This window comes from Hylaeus volcanicus, chromosome 5 (assembly GCF_026283585.1).
Source record: "Hylaeus volcanicus isolate JK05 chromosome 5, UHH_iyHylVolc1.0_haploid, whole genome shotgun sequence".
NCBI classification, from domain to species: domain Eukaryota; kingdom Metazoa; phylum Arthropoda; class Insecta; order Hymenoptera; family Colletidae; genus Hylaeus; species Hylaeus volcanicus.
The window spans coordinates 10,783,956-10,802,542 of NC_071980.1; the positions used below are offsets into that span (position 1 = coordinate 10,783,956).

General features: G+C 42.9%; 1 protein-coding gene across 4 annotated transcripts in view; it reads right to left on the reverse strand.

Moving 5' to 3' along the window:
• Positions 1 to 18,587, reverse strand: part of LOC128877686 (box A-binding factor-like) — a 64,520-nt gene that overhangs the window by 22,041 nt on the left and 23,892 nt on the right. For all 4 annotated transcript variants that reach the window (XM_054125215.1, XM_054125214.1, XM_054125216.1 and 1 more), the window contains 2 exons: positions 6,410 to 6,803; positions 4,640 to 5,785 (listed from right to left, as the gene is read on the reverse strand). In XM_054125215.1, the coding sequence (XP_053981190.1) occupies positions 4,640 to 5,785; positions 6,410 to 6,803 (1,540 nt within the window). The remainder of the gene's footprint in view (positions 1 to 4,639; positions 5,786 to 6,409; positions 6,804 to 18,587) is intronic.

An 18,587-nucleotide genomic window follows, 5' to 3' on the forward strand; every position in this document is an offset into this window, starting at 1 on the left:
TAATTAGTTGTATTCTTAGTTGTATTCGAGGCATTTCTCTATAGAGCCAAATCCAGTCCATTTTTATAATAAATTTCTGCGAAACCAGAAATTCAACCTCGAAGAAAAACATCTAAAAACATTCACGACTCGATATATTATTATTTCAATTACTAATTAGTTGTATCCTGATGTAAGTGAATTTGAAATTGTACGTTCACAAAATTACTTTTAAATTGCATATGTCGCCCTAGAAGTGCCACCCGAGCGCAAAGGGTTAATGTAAGGTTTAGAACCTATAGTTGGAAGAGTCTTTAAAACATCAACGATTAAATCAAAATGTATTATATATCGTCCGAGAAACCCCTCCCTAATTTCTTCAAAGATTCCATCTTTAATCAGAGATCTATCGCACTCTGAAACAGCATTACCTCTAACATTTTACGCTACGACATTTTACGTAGACGAATACAGAGCTTAAGAAGTTACGAACAAACGCCTTGTAAACAAAAGGGGGGGTCACGCCCTCAGAAGCATTGAGGTCGAATCGCAAAAACAAAAGACGACCGCGAATCTAACACTGTTTTCCACCAAATGTCGAGTAATCTCGAGTAAATCACGAGTAATTCCTCGAATTCCATCGAGTTCACCAATAATCCTTCCACACGGTGATATTTCTCGGAACTCCGAGGAAAGCTCCCGAAGATACCAACTCCTCGTTATCGTCTGACTCGGGGTGACCCATTTAGGTAAACAACACGGTGTGCGGGGAGAGGGAGGGAGCGGGTTTGGGTTTTTCGGAGGGAAACAATCGTCGCGAGAGACCACCGTGAAAATTTGTCCGACGACAGGAATGCGTAGGGAAAGCGTTTCGAAGGTCTGGCTCAATAATGGCGTCACGCGATACAGAAAGGTTTCTCGGAACGCGACGGGTACGACTGTCACGGACTGTAAACCCTGGGATGATTCACGTCGGCCAACTTCGCGTCGAAGACTCTCTCGCGATTACGATTTACTCGCTCTCCGGTTTCGTTCCACGACAAACAAAACGCGAAACGATTACGCCTCGCCTGGGGTCGAATCATACGCAGTGGCGGCGCCGCCGGGAAATCGCGAGGGGCACCATCGATACGGAAAAGATCGCTTTCTGCGTAAAATGGGAGTGTGTTTTTACACATTCTCGACGGTGATCTTGAAATTTTTGTGAAGGCTGAAATTTAATCGGGCTTATCCTAGCGATAGGGAACGCCGACCTTGAACTCCGATCGAGAATAACAGTAGCAGAAGAAAAGCATTTATTCCTGAGTTTCTTTGAATAGCGACTCGATATTTTGACTTCGCTTCCTGAGGACCTATCTAATTGCTTAATAAAAAATAAACAGAAATTCAAGTCGATGTCACCCCTCCGACTCCTATCGATCTCGTGACGATGCGACGACGGTTATATTATTTTACGTCGTTGGGTAAATTTAATTATGTATTTGTTTACTTTCTTCCATTATCGAGAATCTTAATTCGTACTACTTGGTCGATCTCTGCACCCCAGTGTGGAAGGGCTACGTCGAGTACTCTCTACGTCACTGGGTCGCTAATCTCGAACGACGAGATATGCCGCAAAAAGAGAAACTAAAAGTAGATCGTCCTCTGCACCCGAACTTTAGATATCTAAATTCGAAGGTCGTGGCCCGTGCACGTGCACGCCGCATGAGGAAATCTACAAACACGAAACACGGTGCTATGAAATGGCACGGAATGGTAGAATAGGAGAAGAATAAACACACAGGGCGTAACAGGATCGATTCTCGGAGTAAAAAGGAAACGAAAAGTCCTGTACCGTTTCGCGATCGGAAGTCCTGTTATCTAGATACAAGCGATCGAAGATTGCCGATACAGCTCCTGGCGCGCACTATTTTTATCCCGATCAGCTGATCCTGCACCCGCGCAGGCGCACTCTCGCCTGCCAGACACGTGTCCACTAGCAGTGTCTCCGTCTCTATCCATTTTAATCTCTCGTAACTCAACAACAGAACCTCGAATTAAAAAATGGAACAGGACTTCTCGATCTACATTTACATAAACAATCGCACGTTATCGATAGCGCTCCGTATTTCTATAGCAAGCGCTCCTCAACTTAATCGGTATCATCTATCAACGAGCCTAGATTAGAGCGCAGATTAGCGTCGTGCTCGTCGATCAGCTGTGCGACCACTTTTCCAGCCACTCAGTTTCCCTCGATCATCTCGCGCGGCGAGGATAAACGACGCGAGCCGATAACGCTCCGTTTTCTCCGAGCCAGACGGATAGCACCGATCGAAGAATCGTTTCTATCGGTCAATAAACTCTTATCGCGGTCGCGTACCAACGGGCATAAGCGCGAATCGATTCTCGGACCGCGATCGAATCGAGAAAGTTTTTCGTTGGTCGCGCGAATAATAACAGCATCGGCTCCGAGCTGATAAGGAGCTCGCGACTGCTCTACTAGAGGAGCAACAATGTATCGGCATCTCTCTCGTGTTATTCGCGATTTATATATTATCGGACGTTTACAGTAAACGATGGGGAAGAAAAATAAATAACGGAGAAATCCGAGCAATGAGTAGTTAACCATTAAGATTGGTCATTCTGTATAGAATTTTTTCTGAGGCCAACAATGATCCCTGTCGTCAAGAATTAACCGTCTCTTTTAGTTCGAATTAGTTTATTCGTAAGACGACGTCTATGAATAATATACTCAATTATATAATGACTCTAAGATAAGCAGTAACAACATCGACGACGCTTGGAAACACCATCGATCTGGAATCTCAAAGTAAGTGCCTTGCAAAGTAAGTGCCTTGCAAGGTGGCCGCAGAAGAAGAATTCGATTCGTACACGGTTAATTAACCATCTCCTTACGATAACACCGTTCGATAAGACGCTAAAGACATTAACCTATCGAGAGACATGCGAATGTATCCATCTACTCAAAACGCGTGGAGGTCCCCGGGTGAGCCATAGAGGGGTATCCCCGATCGGAAAGATCGATAGTGAAAATCCGAGGGGCTCGCGACTAGAATCAGTAAACACCGAAAAGACGTTCGTTTTCACGAAACTGTTAGCATAGGGCCGCGGAGGCGTCACACTGTTTTCCATCGTCGGTTTAGCTTTATTTTCGGTCTTGTATCGCCTACGTATACAATCTTGGAAACACGGAGCATCCCTTAAGCCGGCGTGCAAATATTTTCGCCAGCGGTAAACCGTGCAACGGAGGTACCGCTTGCGAGGGCCGCCTGCCAGCGTGGACGGACCTCCTCGTTCCTCGATCAGGATATATTACCGACCACGTGCAACGTCTGAATCACAGATGCGAAGAGGTACGGGAATGTATTCTGACGATACTATTAACGATAGCTGATGGAGTTGCTTTTAAGGGAAACACTATTGAAGTTACATAAATTTCTCTACGATAAATGCAAAGAAACCATCACCACTGCGGGTTATAACCCTGAAGGGGTCGAGGAGTTCGATCGTCGAGTAGCGTAACACGATCTGGGATCGTATATCTCGGTGTGACAATGCTAATGCAACGACGAAACTTTTTTTATTATCCCGGTGTTTTCGCTCCGTCCTCTTCTTTACATATTCGCTATCCTTCTCTACGTTCGAAGCTTATCAGCAAACATCAGAAAATATACGAACTCTGCGATAAACGCACAAGTTCAGTCCCAGAGCTGGTGCATTTGAGGAGACTTTACTGTGTCACTTGACACATGACAGAAGATCTAACAGACGATGAACAGGATAGATTTATTAGTTTGATTTATTAGGTTGTCCAAAAAGTTTCTTTCGCTTTATTAATAAGTAATAGATGCACAATATTTTATGTTTTATGTTACATTACTGAATACTTTATGTTTTATGTTACATTACTGAATTGTGCACGATTCATTTTGCTCCATTACTGTTACAACATGAATACCTATGAAATTAGATTGTCTATTTATATAAACACGACCACATCAAATAATTGAGTGTAACTCGCGAAAGAAACTTTCGGGACAACCTAATAGAATATTCAGCTGTTGGCTGTCGCTTGTGTAATTCACGAATATATAGAAGTATTCGAGGCTGCTTTTTAAACAAGTATCAAGTTCTAACTGCAAGTAATAATTTAAATGCCACGCATCGTGTCACTTGCTAGCTAGGCCATGGGCCTCGATAACCAATCTCATCCCTATCGTTCTATCGTTAAACTTGACGAGTTATAGATATTCACACACTGGAGCAACACGATAAAGTAATCTACATAGTTTCCCTGTTGTCCTACTGTAAGCATCGAGCACAGACAAGTGACGATCGTTGGAGTAAGAAAAGTCCGCGTAGATCGTGCGAATAACGATTGAATCCGTACGAAATCGACCTGAACGTTAATTCGACTCCGGTCCTTATCCATTCACGTCTCCGCGTTGAAGTCACTATTGAACTCGCTGACCTGTACTCTTCGAGAGAAGCTTCCTATTCGAGTCCATATGAAACTCAACGACACTCCTCGATCTTACATCGAATAGAAAATTCCCACGTCACTCGCTAGGCTAGATTCTAAGCTTTAGACTACGGTCCCCCAGATCTGCAATCGCGATCTAGTTTGGCGCGTCGCGATTCCGTTAGGAACGTCACTAACCTTAACGGTCCGTTGGGCGCGTGCGACGTCGGGCTGGGCTGCTCGTGTTCTTGGTGATGATGTGGCGTACCAGGGTGATGAGCGTAAATCGACTCCATGTAGAGCTGATCGGAGACACGCTCCGCGTCCTGCGCCATCACGTGATTGTTCTGGACGGACGGCGGCGGTTGCATCGCGGTCAGGTGCGCGTACGACTGTCTACCCTGATCGTTCGGACTGTACGCGCCGTCAGGCTCTCCGCGGCGATGCGGCGACGAGAGTCCTTGATCGTCGCGCGGGCTGCGACTGGAGCTGGGCGAGCTACCGGTCCTCAGAGTCGGGGAACCGCCGCCGCCGCCGCCGCCGCTACCGTCTCCGCCGCCCACGCTACCGTCACCCGCCGAACGTATCTGATGCTGAAGATACTCGTCCTGCAGCACCTCGTCGAGGTGGTGAGGGTGATGCTGGTGCGGCTGGTGATGCTGATGGTGGTGCTGATCGGCAGCCCTCACCTCGTTCGCGGTTGCGTTCGCGGCCGAATTGCCGAGATTCGGGAACAACACGCCCAGGGCGAAGTCGCCCCTCGCCCCTCTCATTGCTGCCGCGATACCGCTCACCCTGTCCACCTCCTCGTGCTCGTCGCGGTGGTGTTGCGTCGGCTGCGTTTGAGACTGCGACAACGACTGCGACGATTGCGTTTCTTGATCGTCCAAGCGGCGATGCGCGGCGTTCCGTTGCGACACGTCCGACTGCAAATGGTGAGGCTGTTGTTGATGGTGGTGGTGCTGCTGCGGCTGCTGATGGTGGCGTTGTTGATGGTGGTGGTGGTGGTTGTGTTGGTGGTGATGGTGGGGGTGGTGGTGATCGGTCGCGGTCGGCGAGAGCGTTTCAGTGCCGTAACGATTCATCGTGGAGCGAGGCGCGTGACTGGCGAGCCGATTTCCCTCCGACGAAGCGGAGGTCTCGGCTGCCCGCCGGTTATCCCCACCATCGGGGACCGCCGGCTCCCTAGCCCTCGACGGAACGAATTGTGGCTGCTGCTGGTGGTGACGGTGGTGGGGTTGATGGGAAACCTGTTGCTGCTGCTGCTGTTGCTCTTGTTGTTGTTGCTCGTCCCTCGCCGGGTCGCCGCCCCCGTAACGACGAGAATCCTGTTCGAGATAACCCCTTCGCGACCGTGCGATACGTGCTTGGTTACAAACTGGCTTCAAAGACGCGCCGAAATTTTGGACACCGGTGATGCTTGCCGTCTCGAGGGATAATTAATTGCTCGGGGGGGCAGATCGCCCTTAAAAAAATGGGGGCGTCTCGAATGGTGGTCGATTGGTCGACCTGGTTTACTTTACGTCGCGTGGGAATTGATGTCTAGGAGTTGATACTATAATACCCTTACCAGCCTATATAGAAAGAGACTATGCCTTTTACAAGGACTTCGTTACTCGGACGTTACATTAGCCAAAATTCGAGGAAGCTTGACCACTCTTTTCTTTATACATAGTTGATACACATGCTCGACTACTATAGTCGTAGATAGTTCACGCTTGATAGAGTCTATGTTCAAATTTATGCACTGGTGTATACTACAGACTAATTTCTATAGACTCAGCCTGCTAAAGCTGCCAAAGCATAACTATCCAAAGCACCCTTCCTCGCTACCGGCAAGAATCACCGTACCACTATCAATTAATTTCTACCCAACACCTGCGAATTTGTGATCCAAAAGCGATCAGGCACCCCTAGGGTCAAGGGCGTCTCCGAACGAGACTCGAGGGCGCCCAAAATCGTTCTCACCTTTCGCGAAGGACCGGTCTATCCTGGCTGTAGCCGAGCGGATGTAGATCGTAGGTGGCGCTGATATCGTTTCCGTGATCGGCAGAAACGGGAATAGCGACCGCATCGGCGGTGCCCGTCGTCGGGAACGCGCCATTTTCAATTTCCTGCTGTCCCGCCTCCAGCACGCCCACGCCGTCCCCGCCTCCCTCGGTTTCAGGCTTTTCGTACGCTGACTGGCGCCGTTGTTGCTGCCTCTCGAGCAGCTGTTGCTGTCGCAGAAGCTCCGAGTCGGGGTCCGTCGAACGCGACGGCGCGCTGCCGTCGCCGTCCTCGTTCCCTTCGAACGGCAACGCGACCTCCGTGCCCCTGTCGACCGTGCACTCCGTCGTCCCGTCCGTGTACACGATCAACGCTGCAAACATCGATGATTCAGCTCGGATCGAAAGAGAGGGATGGAAGGGATCTAGATGGAAATCAGTATTTATTACGAGAGTTTTCGAGACAGTTGTTTTAGATCGAGACAAGTTCTCGTGAAGTTTTAACCCTTTGCGGTCGTATGTCTACTCTCAACCACCAAAACTTTTTTACCGTTAGGGTCGTATGTCTGCTCTCAGCCACCACAAAAAAGAACCATACTAATATTGTACCATACTTATATTGTATTCCGCAAACTGAAAAGATTTAAGCCATTAGACAATAGTAATAGATTCTAAGATATTAGCGTGATAATAGATTAATGGAAAGATTAATGAAAAGATCGTTAGTTATTACATCAAGTTGTACAAGAATATATGAACATATGAACCAGTGGATGAAATATCTGCTGGGTAAATTTTTCACAGACAAATATATTGAATGTTGTTATTTTTTCTGTAGCAGACTGTAATAAATACCGAACAGTCGAAAATACTTGGTAGAATTCCAAATAATATTTTACAAATTGTGTTTAAATGTAATTGGGCATTCTAGTTTCTTGAAATATTTCAAAATCAATACTCCAAAATGGAAAGAAGAAGAAAGTTACCGAATGATACCACACGATGGAGAACACATGTTAAAACACATTATTGCGTAAACGTATATCTAAAGTCGACAAAAGAATTAATAAAGCTTGTTTATCCTTCGTAAGCTTGCATATTATGTGTCACTGCTCGTTCCTCGGAAATTAATCCCGACCAGTACAATAGCCACGCCTAAATTTAATACGACCGCAAAGGGTTAATAGGGAATCCTGGAGAACTTCTTAACCCTTTGCACTAGGTTAGGTCAGGTACGAGGACCAAGTAAGCCTAGAAGCTTTCAATGAATCCTGGATATTTGAAATAAACGAACAGATATAGATATAGATTTACATTCGTATCGACATCCATTTCAAGGAATGCATTCAAGGCACTGTAATAGGTATTGAAATTCCAAGAAAACTGGCGATTTTACGAGTACAAGGAAAAATCTGTCGCTGCATTCGTTAGCTCCGAACGAATTTCCAAAGAGGTTCCCTTTTTGGAGCAACCGAATCTCTTAAACCGTCGAGTTTTCCAATGTAATCGACAGGACAAACTGTCCCACAAAAAATAGAGACATTTAACTATCCAGCTCTGAAACAAAAATTTGCATTAAAACTCGTATTGACCAACCCCTATTCCACATCTGCTATATCTACCAATCTATCTACCAATCTACCAATACATCTACGACGTCCATCGCGTCTAGAGGAATTTCGTCCCCCGAAGCTGCGACAGAGTCATCCTCAGCTGCACCGATCACTGCGACGATCGACGGAACGATACGGAGACCGATCGATTAGATCACGGCTCTCGAGGCCGAACCGTCCCCGTCGATACACTGTTGCTAGCCGGCACGTTACAAAAATAACCGGCAGCCGTTATCTGGTGCTCGTTAGCGAGTCACGAGCGCTCACGCGCGTTCAGCTCGGATCCGACCAACGTTTATTTGCGTGTTTCGCGGCGTCGTTCGCATTCTGCCTTCCATATTGTTCGCGCCAGCGGTCGCAGAGGAGGAAAGATCAAGGATAGAAGGGGGCGACGAAGAGAGAAAGTTGGAAACGCGTTTCGCGGCCCGTGCTCCTGCTGGAAGATAAAAAATATTATTTTTAATCCCCAAGGGTCAACCGATGCCAGCAGCACCGAGCAACCGGCGAACCTACGACTCGATTACGCCCATTCTCTTCGCGCCAGACTTTCTCTCGTTGCGTTTTTATTTTGTTCTTATTTTTATTTGCCTCTTGCACTGCGAAGCGTCGGAGTCGGTCGCGCCAGACTTTCTCTCATCGCGTTTCTTTTTTTTTTGTTTTTATTATTTGCCTCTTGCATTGCGAGGCAAGTCGGAGTCGGTCCATCTTGCAAGCTCGTTGAAATTGGTATTAAATTTGGTGTGTATGTCGATACTGCGAGTGGACGGTGGTATGGTCGTCGTGGCGGAGACGAATTTTGTTTATCGAGATTAAATGCCAAGGTGTCACGTGGTTGTCATTATTGAGAGGAGAGAAGAAGGGAGTGAAATTTTAGCACTGTTGGCCACCTAGTGGAGATGGAGACTAGGAAGCTAGGTACCCATAGCGATGACGAAAACCCTACGCTTCGAATAAATCTGAAGTTTGCTGATATGTTTGTCTCGTTTCCTCTTTCCAACATTCTCCAAACTCTTACCTACTCTTACCTACGATCTCTAATATCTTTTAAACCTCTGTACTTTAATTTCGTTTAAGTAGAATCGCGATCTGCCTAGATCTCATTCTCCCATTCGCTGACGCTCTCTCATTCTAATATCTTTTAAATCGCTAATGTCTTCAATCTCTAATATTAATACGTCGAATCTCTAATGTCTTTTAAACCTCTGTACTTTAATTTCATTTAAGTAGAATCGCGATCTGCCTAGATTCCATTCCCCTGTTGACTGACGCTCTTGAGGGGATCTCATTCTAAAGCACACAGCAAATCATCCTTCTCCCTTCCTCCCGCTCCGACTTCTCTCGCCATTTTCCTCGAACGATCTTATGCGATTCTCCGTGGCCCGTTATCGTCCCACCTCGCTTATCGATCGACGATCGCGAGATTGCGAAACGGACAGACGAGGCTGCATCGTCGGCTCTGACGAAATCGAAGATGGACGCCGTCCGTCGAGGTCGGATCGAGAATTGATTATCGCAATGGAGCGAACGCGATTCGATCGACGAATTCTACCACTGAAAATCGTTTCCGTGTCGCTCTGGCGCGCACCTGGCGCGAGGCGGCCCTAACAGAGGGAGGGGCGTGGCGTTCCCGGGCAGACGGCGCGAAACCGGTTCCCACGGCGAGAATTTGAATCGAGATCGAGGATTCCCGCCACCGGGGAGCAAGGGACTGCTCGATTGGTGAAATTTCATCGAACGAGCATCTTTGAACTTGGCGTGCCGCGTTCAACGATATCTTTCCCCCCTTGAGACGGTGTATCAACCGTTTAACATTCAATCGACCTTATTGACGTTACCTAATCGAATTGGAAAGGTCAGGCTCGCCGGATTATCTGGCGGTTCGTTTCGCCGCGAATTACTATTAAAAAAACATATTTTTTTCGCGAGAGGTCCAAGTACGAGTCCCCCGATTCGGATAACGTTAAAACGATGCGCGGGCAGATTGTACGGGGTGATCTTGGAAAAATCGAGATGCTACGAGGGTCGTTCAGAAAGTAAGTTTAACGATGTTAGCGCTGGTCTTGGTGAGAAGGTAGAACTACAAAATTTTAGGAACATGTTCTCTCATTTATTTTGATCAATTTCGTGTGTCATAGACTCTGGTCGGTCGATTGTCGCGTGTTTTGTAACATTTTATAATGGCGATTCCGTTAAAATTTCCGTCCAAGTGTGAACCGCGTAGTATAATACGTTTTCTTACCGCTAAAAACTTCACAGTCACAGAAATTTATCGAGAATTATGTTCTGTTTACGGCGATAAATGCGTGAGCCTGCAGATGGTGTTACGCGTTGGCGAACAGCGTTCCTAAATGGCCGCGAAGAGTTGCACGATGAAGAGCGCGAAGGACGACCAGCGGACGCAAAGTGGACGAAAGTGATTACGCCTTGGGAATTCAATAGCTTGTTACTCGTTATACGAAATGTATTGAAAGATGTGGCGATTACGTAGAAAAATAAAAAATTCTCTGAAAATTTTTAAAATGACCTTGTTTTTGTGTTTTGACCACTCTTTCACAACGTAATTAGACCGTTAAACTTACTTTCTGAACGACCCTCGTATATTCCCTTCTCGATGGTGGATTCAATTTCGATTATACAATTTCTTGTATTTCGATGGCAACTGATGATACCAAGGAACACGAAAAATGTTGGAAGCTCGTCGATCACGGAATAATATAGATCTTTTATGCTCCGCAAAGTCCAACGATCGTCATTTTAATAACGACAACGAGGAAAGTGAATACGTTTCCCGTTGCATTTCTTTCCCGTGACTTTCCTGTGACTTTCCTGTTCCAGTTTCAGGGATCACCCTGTATACAAGCGCGGCGCGAACATAGCGAAACGATTCGTGAACGTTGCGCTTATCGGAGACCAGAAGCTCCATTGTTGCGCGGTCGAGACGAATCGGTGACGAGACGAGGAGTCGCGGAGGCGTAGTGCCGCGACCCCGATTAATCATTCGCCCGAAGAAAATACGCGATCGACGCTGCAACGAAACGAGTCTCCTCCTCGGCCTCGGTTGCGAAACTGGGGTGCTACTCTGAACTAGGGCTGAGGCTACTTCCAACGATTTAACGATCGGATACTCGACTGGTCGAGTACGAACAGAATAACGCTATTGGAGTAGACGAATGTCTGGATTCGAATGTAGAAGTTGTTGGTTAATTGTGTTTCAATGCCTGAGTTTGACTATTACTGTTTTCCTATTGCTATTTTACTATTGCTAATTGACTATTACTATTTTAATATCTGAGTAGTTGAGTATCGCTATTCGAGTAGGTGACTATCTGTATTCGAATCTGGAAGTAGTTGGTTAATCATGCTTGAATGCCTGAGTGTTTGACTATTACTGTTTTGCTATTACTATTGGACTATTACTATTTGAATATCCGAGTAGTTGAGTATCGTTGTTCGAGTAGATGACCATCTGTATTCGAATCTAGAACTAGTTGGTTAGTCGTGTTTGAACTTTGAATGCCTCGGATTGACTATTACCATCTGAATACCTGAGTAGCTGAGTATCACTACTCCAGTAAGTGAGTAATCACCAATTTCCTGTTCGAATAGTCAAGTATGTATCCAATTACTCAACTCTACGAGTAGCCAGGGATGGATTGCTCGATTCCACCAATAATCCTGTGTGACATCTATCTGACCACTTACTCAAATAATCAAGAATACTAGTAGCCATAACATGAATATTCGAGTACACCAGCACTCGTTATCCAAGAAGTCAAACATACGATTCGTTATCCAAAAATCCAAGCACACGAACATTCAATTATCCAAGCAATCGCGTACCCAAATAACACTTAATTTATATTCGCCAACTATCTAAATCTCCAAAGCGATCGAATACTCGATTAAAAAAATAAAAAGTTTGACTAAAAACTCGGACGAATAGCCCCAACCCAGACGCCTCTATCGGTCAGACCAGATTTCATCGTCGTTATCGGACGTTTCCTTTCCAAAATCAGACTGAAAATATTTTGGTCATACTCGAGCTCGCCGCCAGATTACGAATAGTTCTATCTCGCTCTTTGCTCGTCATACTTCTTCTCCTCTTTCTGTCTCTGTAAGCGTCACGAGCAAACGGTACGCCTAAACTTTGACCCTGCAGACTGTCGCGTTGTCCACACGCACGTACGATCTCCTATGTGTCCGTACCTTAGCTATCGCCGAAAAGAACGTAGTCGAATCGAGCGATGCAGTCCAGATTTTGCAATAAATCTCGTATCGTGCGCGAAGAGTTTATTCGCATCGAATATTAATTAATAAAATGTAGTAATTGTAGCAATGCGCGTGAATAGTCACGTGTAAGCACCCGAAGAGAAAATTCATCGCCAATTAGGCGAGAATAATTAGGAAGTATAGTCGGTACTAATATTTTTCGTTTCTTCGTTAGAGAGAAAAATAAGTGACTATTCAGATAGATGACTTTTCTAGATTTAAAAATTAATCTAATCCCAATTTTCTAGATTTAAAAATTAATCTAACCTCAATTTTCTAGATTTAAAAATTGATCTAACCCCAATTCTATAGATTTTTAAAAATTCATCTAACTTCAACCTTCTGGATCCAAAAATCAATCTAACCCCAATTATCTAGATTTAAAAATTAATCTAATCCCAATTTTCTAGATTTAAAAATAATCTAACCCCGATTTTCGAGATTTAAAAATTAATCTAATCCCGATTTTCTAGATTTAAAAATTAATGTAACCTCAGGTGCTCTTCGACGATACCAACGCCTGCTCGTGTCTATATCTGTTCATCTCGATGTGATTATGCTACCAGTGGCCGTCCCATTAAAATGATCTCATGGTTGCTCGGTTAAATCCAGCCGAGATGAAAGAGGAAAGGAATAAGGGTAGTCAGAGTAGGAGCAAGCAGAGGATCCAAAGGGGTCGAGATAAAGAGGCTATTCAATCTCTGAAAATCTCGTCGTAAACCGCATTGATACGCGCCGTCTTGGTCGCTTACGTTGCGGATAACAGAGCGCGTTTTTATAGGGCCAGGAAGATAAGGGGTCAACCTCTGGCCCCGGTGTACAAAACGTCTTCCGCTCGATCATGGCAGTCGGAATCTCCCGCTACCGTTTCCACGAAGAACGTTACCCTCGTTTCTCTGCTCGACGAGTGGTGCTCCGATCGCACCCTCGTTCGAAAACCCTCTACGAAGCTAGATCTCTTTGGGAGATCGAGAATAATATCGGAACACGAGCACGATCTATTGGTAATTATTCGAGGTCGAGTTGAGTATACTTTAAAGTTTCTAGGACTGAGCTTCTGCAGTGGCTAAAAAATGATCTAAACCCTTCTAGATTTAAAAAGTGATTTAATCCTAATCTTCTGGATCCAAAAATTAATGCAAGTCCAATTTTCTGGATTTAAAAATGAATTTAATACCAATTTTCTAGATCTAACAATTAATCTAACCCCGATTTTCTAGATTTAAAAATTGATCTAACCCCAGTTTTTTAGATTTCTAAAAATTAATCTAACCCCAAATTTTCTAGATCTAGAAATTAATCTAATCCCAATTTTCTAAATCTAGAAATTAATCTAATCCCAATTTTCTAGATTTAAAAATTAATCTAACCGCAATTTTCTAGATTTAAAAATTCAATTTTCTAGATTTAAAAATTAATCCAACCCCAACCTTCTAGATCTAAACCTCTTCAGTGTCAAAAAATTAATCTAATCCCAATTTTCTAAATCTAGAAATTAATCTAACACCAATTTTCTAGATTTAAAAATTAATCTAACCCCAAAATTTTCTAGTTTTAAAAATTAATTTAACCCCAAAATTTTCTAGATCTAGAAATTAATCCAATCCCAATTTTCTAAATCTAGAAATTAATCTAATCCCAATTTTTTAGATTTAAAAATAATCTAACCCCAATCTTCTAGATTTAAAAATTAATCCAACCCCAACCTTTTAGATCTAAACCTCTCGAGTGCCTAAAAATTGATCTGACCCCAACCTTCTAGATCTAAACCTCTCTAGTGCCAAAAAATTAATCTAATCCCAACCTTCTAGATCTAAACTTCTCTAGTGCCAAAAAATCAATCTAATCCCAATCTTCTAGATCCAAAAATGAATCTAACCTCAGCTTTCTAGATCCAAGCCTCTCCAGTTCCCAAAGACCTGTCCCAGCGACGACACTCGCGATTCCATCCTACCGATCGAGTAGATCCTAAGAAAATCCTATAAAACAACGGCCAAATGGCGGACCCTTCCCCCGAGATGGCCCACGGCGAACAGGGGGGCCATTGTCAAAAGACGAGGCGGCCCTTCCTGGAAAACAAAGTTGCCTTTCTTCGCACAGACTCGTGAACAAGGCTTCAGAGAGGGGACCAGGTGCTCCGAATCTGTGAAGGCACAAATTTCGAACCACTTGCCTCTCAGATGAAGAAAAACCTTGTTGAAATCAACGTTACGCCGTTTCATCCTCCATCTAATAATTTGAAATCTATGGAAATAGAATTAGAAGATAAAAAAGGAGGGAAAGGGGGCTGAAATTGGAGGTTTCAGAGATCCAAGAGTTTCCTAACTTAGAACTTGGTGGTACTTTTATACTGCTTCAATAAATAACTCTACTCTATTTATTACTATTATATTATATGGGTCAAAAATTCGGCTACCGCATTTTTTGTGGTCCCAACCAAGTGTCTCTCCAAAGCCCAAGTAGGCCCCCTCTTCCCCCCGTATCTGTCAATGAGCCATCCACTTATCTGCCTCGAACCCAAGCCTCGATCCCGAGCGCCAAACACCACCTCCTCGATATACTACGAAATACTACGTCAGAAAGCATCGACTTTCAAAGCGTTCAGCTCTTCCTCCTTCGAACCAAAACGTTGAAAGTTCCCCTCTGTCCCGGTGCCAACCTCTTATCCTCGGGCTCCAAGTGTTCGCGAGGGCCACGAACGAAAGAACGCAAAGGAAAAGCTGAACCGACACGTTCTCGGCTTTCGTTTTGACATTCAAAGAGGCTCGCAGCACGCCGAGAGGTGCCTTCGCTCCGATAGAAGATGACAACGACGATAAGGCGATACGAGCCGGCACGCGACCACGATACGCGCCGCGACGTTCTCCAGCGACGTCAGGTGAACTACTATAGCGACAAAGAAAGCAATCGAACTAGGATATTTAGATTTAACCCCTCGGAAGCCTGATTTTCCAAATTAAATTTAAAATGGTACCAACTTTCTGGATTTAAAAATTAATTTAATCACAATTTTCTGAATCTAAAAGTTAATCTAACCCCAATTTTCTAGATTTAAAAATTAATCTAACCCCAATTTTCTAGATTTAAACATTGATCTAACCCCAATTCTATAGATTTTTAAAAATTAATCTAACAACCTTCTGGATCCAAAAATTAATCTAACCCCAATTATCTAGATTTAAAAATTGATCTAACCCCAATTTTCTAGATTTAAGAATAATCCAACTATTATTCGAACAATTTTCGCAGTTGACGTTCATTTTTTTTAACTTTTGTTCGACAGAACGTTACGCGATGGTAGCATACATACAGGCAAATATCAAAAACAAATTGCAAGTAGGCGATACGATTTAAATGCCTGATATCAAATTTGCAATTTAGGGAATTCAAGGGTTAAATCGCGCGTACTAACGTAGAGCGTCGATTTCATAATAATACCGTAATAATAATGTAATAATAACCCGCGGGTTCGCCTGTGTTTTTCAAGGTTGGATTAGGGCCCGGAAATAAAAATAAAGTATCAAAAAGAACCTATGGGTGTTGAAAATAAGTAACGGGTTAAAACAAATAGAAAAAAGATCCGCTCGTAGTAGTGCAAAAAATGGAAATCGATGATATATCCCAATGCACTTAAAACTCGAGAACTCGAACTCGAATCCCGGGAGTACGAGTTCACTTGGCGTATGTACGAAGAGCGACGAGATATCGCGGCCCAAGTTGAATAAAGAGAAGCAGGAGGGGGGGCAGGGGTCGGTAACCCCCATTTATCTCGGAGGCTTTCCTCTGCTTTATCTTCGACGTCGCTCGAAACGAATCTCGAAAACCGTGAATTTATTAGGCCTACTCGCGATCCGTTCGACCCCCTCGCGGTCCTATGTCGAGTTGGACTCGACACGTTCGGTCGTAAAGTTACCCGTTAAAAAATACGTGGAGCATTTGTTTCGAACGAGTTCAGATAAATAGCTCCACCTTATCTCTTCTACATCTATATTGTCAATAATTAATCGGACAAAGCCCAATTCTGCAATTTATAATATACGCGAAGTTATTTATTATTTACTATATACAAGAGACAGCGGTAGATAACAGTGGCGCAAGCTTTTGCGCAATCCTCGACAGACTAAATAAATTATTATTTAAATATTTGGCAACGGACCGCGAAGATAAAGAAAAGTACGTGTTTCTAGCCGACGAGTGGTTAATAAATAAATACAATTTTATTCCCTACCAATAGTTACGTTCGCCAGTTTGGCAGGAGTGTACGGAACAATTAATAAACTTTGACGAAACACTCCCTCGGAGAAACAGATGTCGCGATACGGCAATCTAACTTAATTAGACCGAATGGTATTAATAACTGATAGTTCGAACGAGTCATAGGCAAGATCGAGCGGATCGATGTGGTTACAAAATTTGTTATCGTTAATGCATAACCGGTTGATAGTTGCGATTGTATATCTGCAATGTTACTTCACGCTTAGAGCGCGTAGGAAACCAGATAATAGAAATATATTCTAAACGAGGGTCTAATCAACGCTCTAATCGACATTCTTATAAAAGTTTCACGAAACGTTCTTCGAACGTTCGATGAGATTAATTATTAGAGACGATCGATTTTTATGAGAAACTGGAGGTGGCTACCGAAGACAATTACGGAGCGTAATTTATTACGATAATAGACCGTCAATTGAAGATAAGCATTACGATGAGAATTTTCTAGATAATCGCCGAAGACATAAACAAGCGGTTTAAAAACATTTATAAAATTTCGTCTCGCTTAAATCGAGCACAGTAGATATCTCCGGTTGTTGATAAGGGGTTATGTCGGAGGAGAAAAATATTTGGCTCGAAGGGGAAACTGACGCGTTAGTTTCTCAACGTCACCTTTCTCCAATGTCGTCGTTTCTTTAAACGAGATTTCTGCTGTTATATAAACGGCGTCATGCGAATACAATACAGATGAATAGAATACGGATGAATACAGACGGCGGGCTGTTTCGCGAACAGAAACAGAGGCTTCGAGGCTCTGTTCCGGGAACTGATCGGTCTTAATTCGGCCAGTTCGAGGGGACGATCGATAGACGAGTGTTAGAAGGGGTCGATGCGTCCCTAAATCAAATTTATTCAAGGGGCCATTGCTTGGACATATTCCCAAAAATAATCTAAATCACAATAATCAAAAAAAGAGGAACTGTATACTTCATCTATACAGTGGGTGTAGAAAGTATTCGTGCACCGATCAATTTACAAAAAAAACTGTATAAAATTGTAATTTATTAACTTATTTTTTATAAACAATGACATTCTACATATTCTCAGAAATCTCTGGAATAGATAGATTACAAAAAAAATAGCTGTTTATGTAAGCTGCGAAATTAACAAGAAAACAACAATTAATCGATAGAAATGTTGAAGCGATAAGTATTCGCACAACTGTTTAAAAGTACTTTACTGGAAATTTGATGTTTTCTAATTCGTACGGAGCAATAAACTAATGTGTTTACGTTACAAACTCTACTGTAAATGGTTCGTCGTAAGAATCGTATAAATACTTATTGCTTCTTTACTTTTACCCACTTTTCGCATTTTTTTGTTGATTTCACAAATTATATTAACTAGTAAATGTTGTTTGGACTATATCTATCTTAGAGACTTCCGAGAATATGTCAAATATCATTGATTAGAAAAAAAGAAAAAGAGAAAAGTTTTTTTGGAAATTGATCGGTGTACAAATACATTCTACGCCCACTGTATGTCATAATAAATTTGAAACTCTTGACAGAGCAACGGACGGTGATTTTTTCTTCTGAAAAAAAGAATATCCCTATAAGTTCTGATAGAATCTTATATACATAGTGGAAAGTAATTAAAATTAATTGAATCGAGCATTGGGAGTGAATAAGTGGATAGAAATCCTTAAGTACAAAATCTGCTGGTGTGGATTTTCATAAAATCATCGGTTGAGAGAATATAGGGAAGCATAAATATTTAATTGTTGATTCTCTATATTTTAGGCTAGTATGAAACGTGGGAACAAGGCTATAAATACTCATTATGTAAATAATAATAAAACTCTATATTTTAGACGAATCAACCGTTTGTTTTTGCTTGCGAAGAACTCCATTAGAATATTATATATATATAGGACTTTCATTTTTTTATATATATATATATATATAAAAAATATAATATATTAATATATAAATATAATATATAATATATTTATATAATATTTATATATTTATATTATATTTATATATTTATATTATATTTATA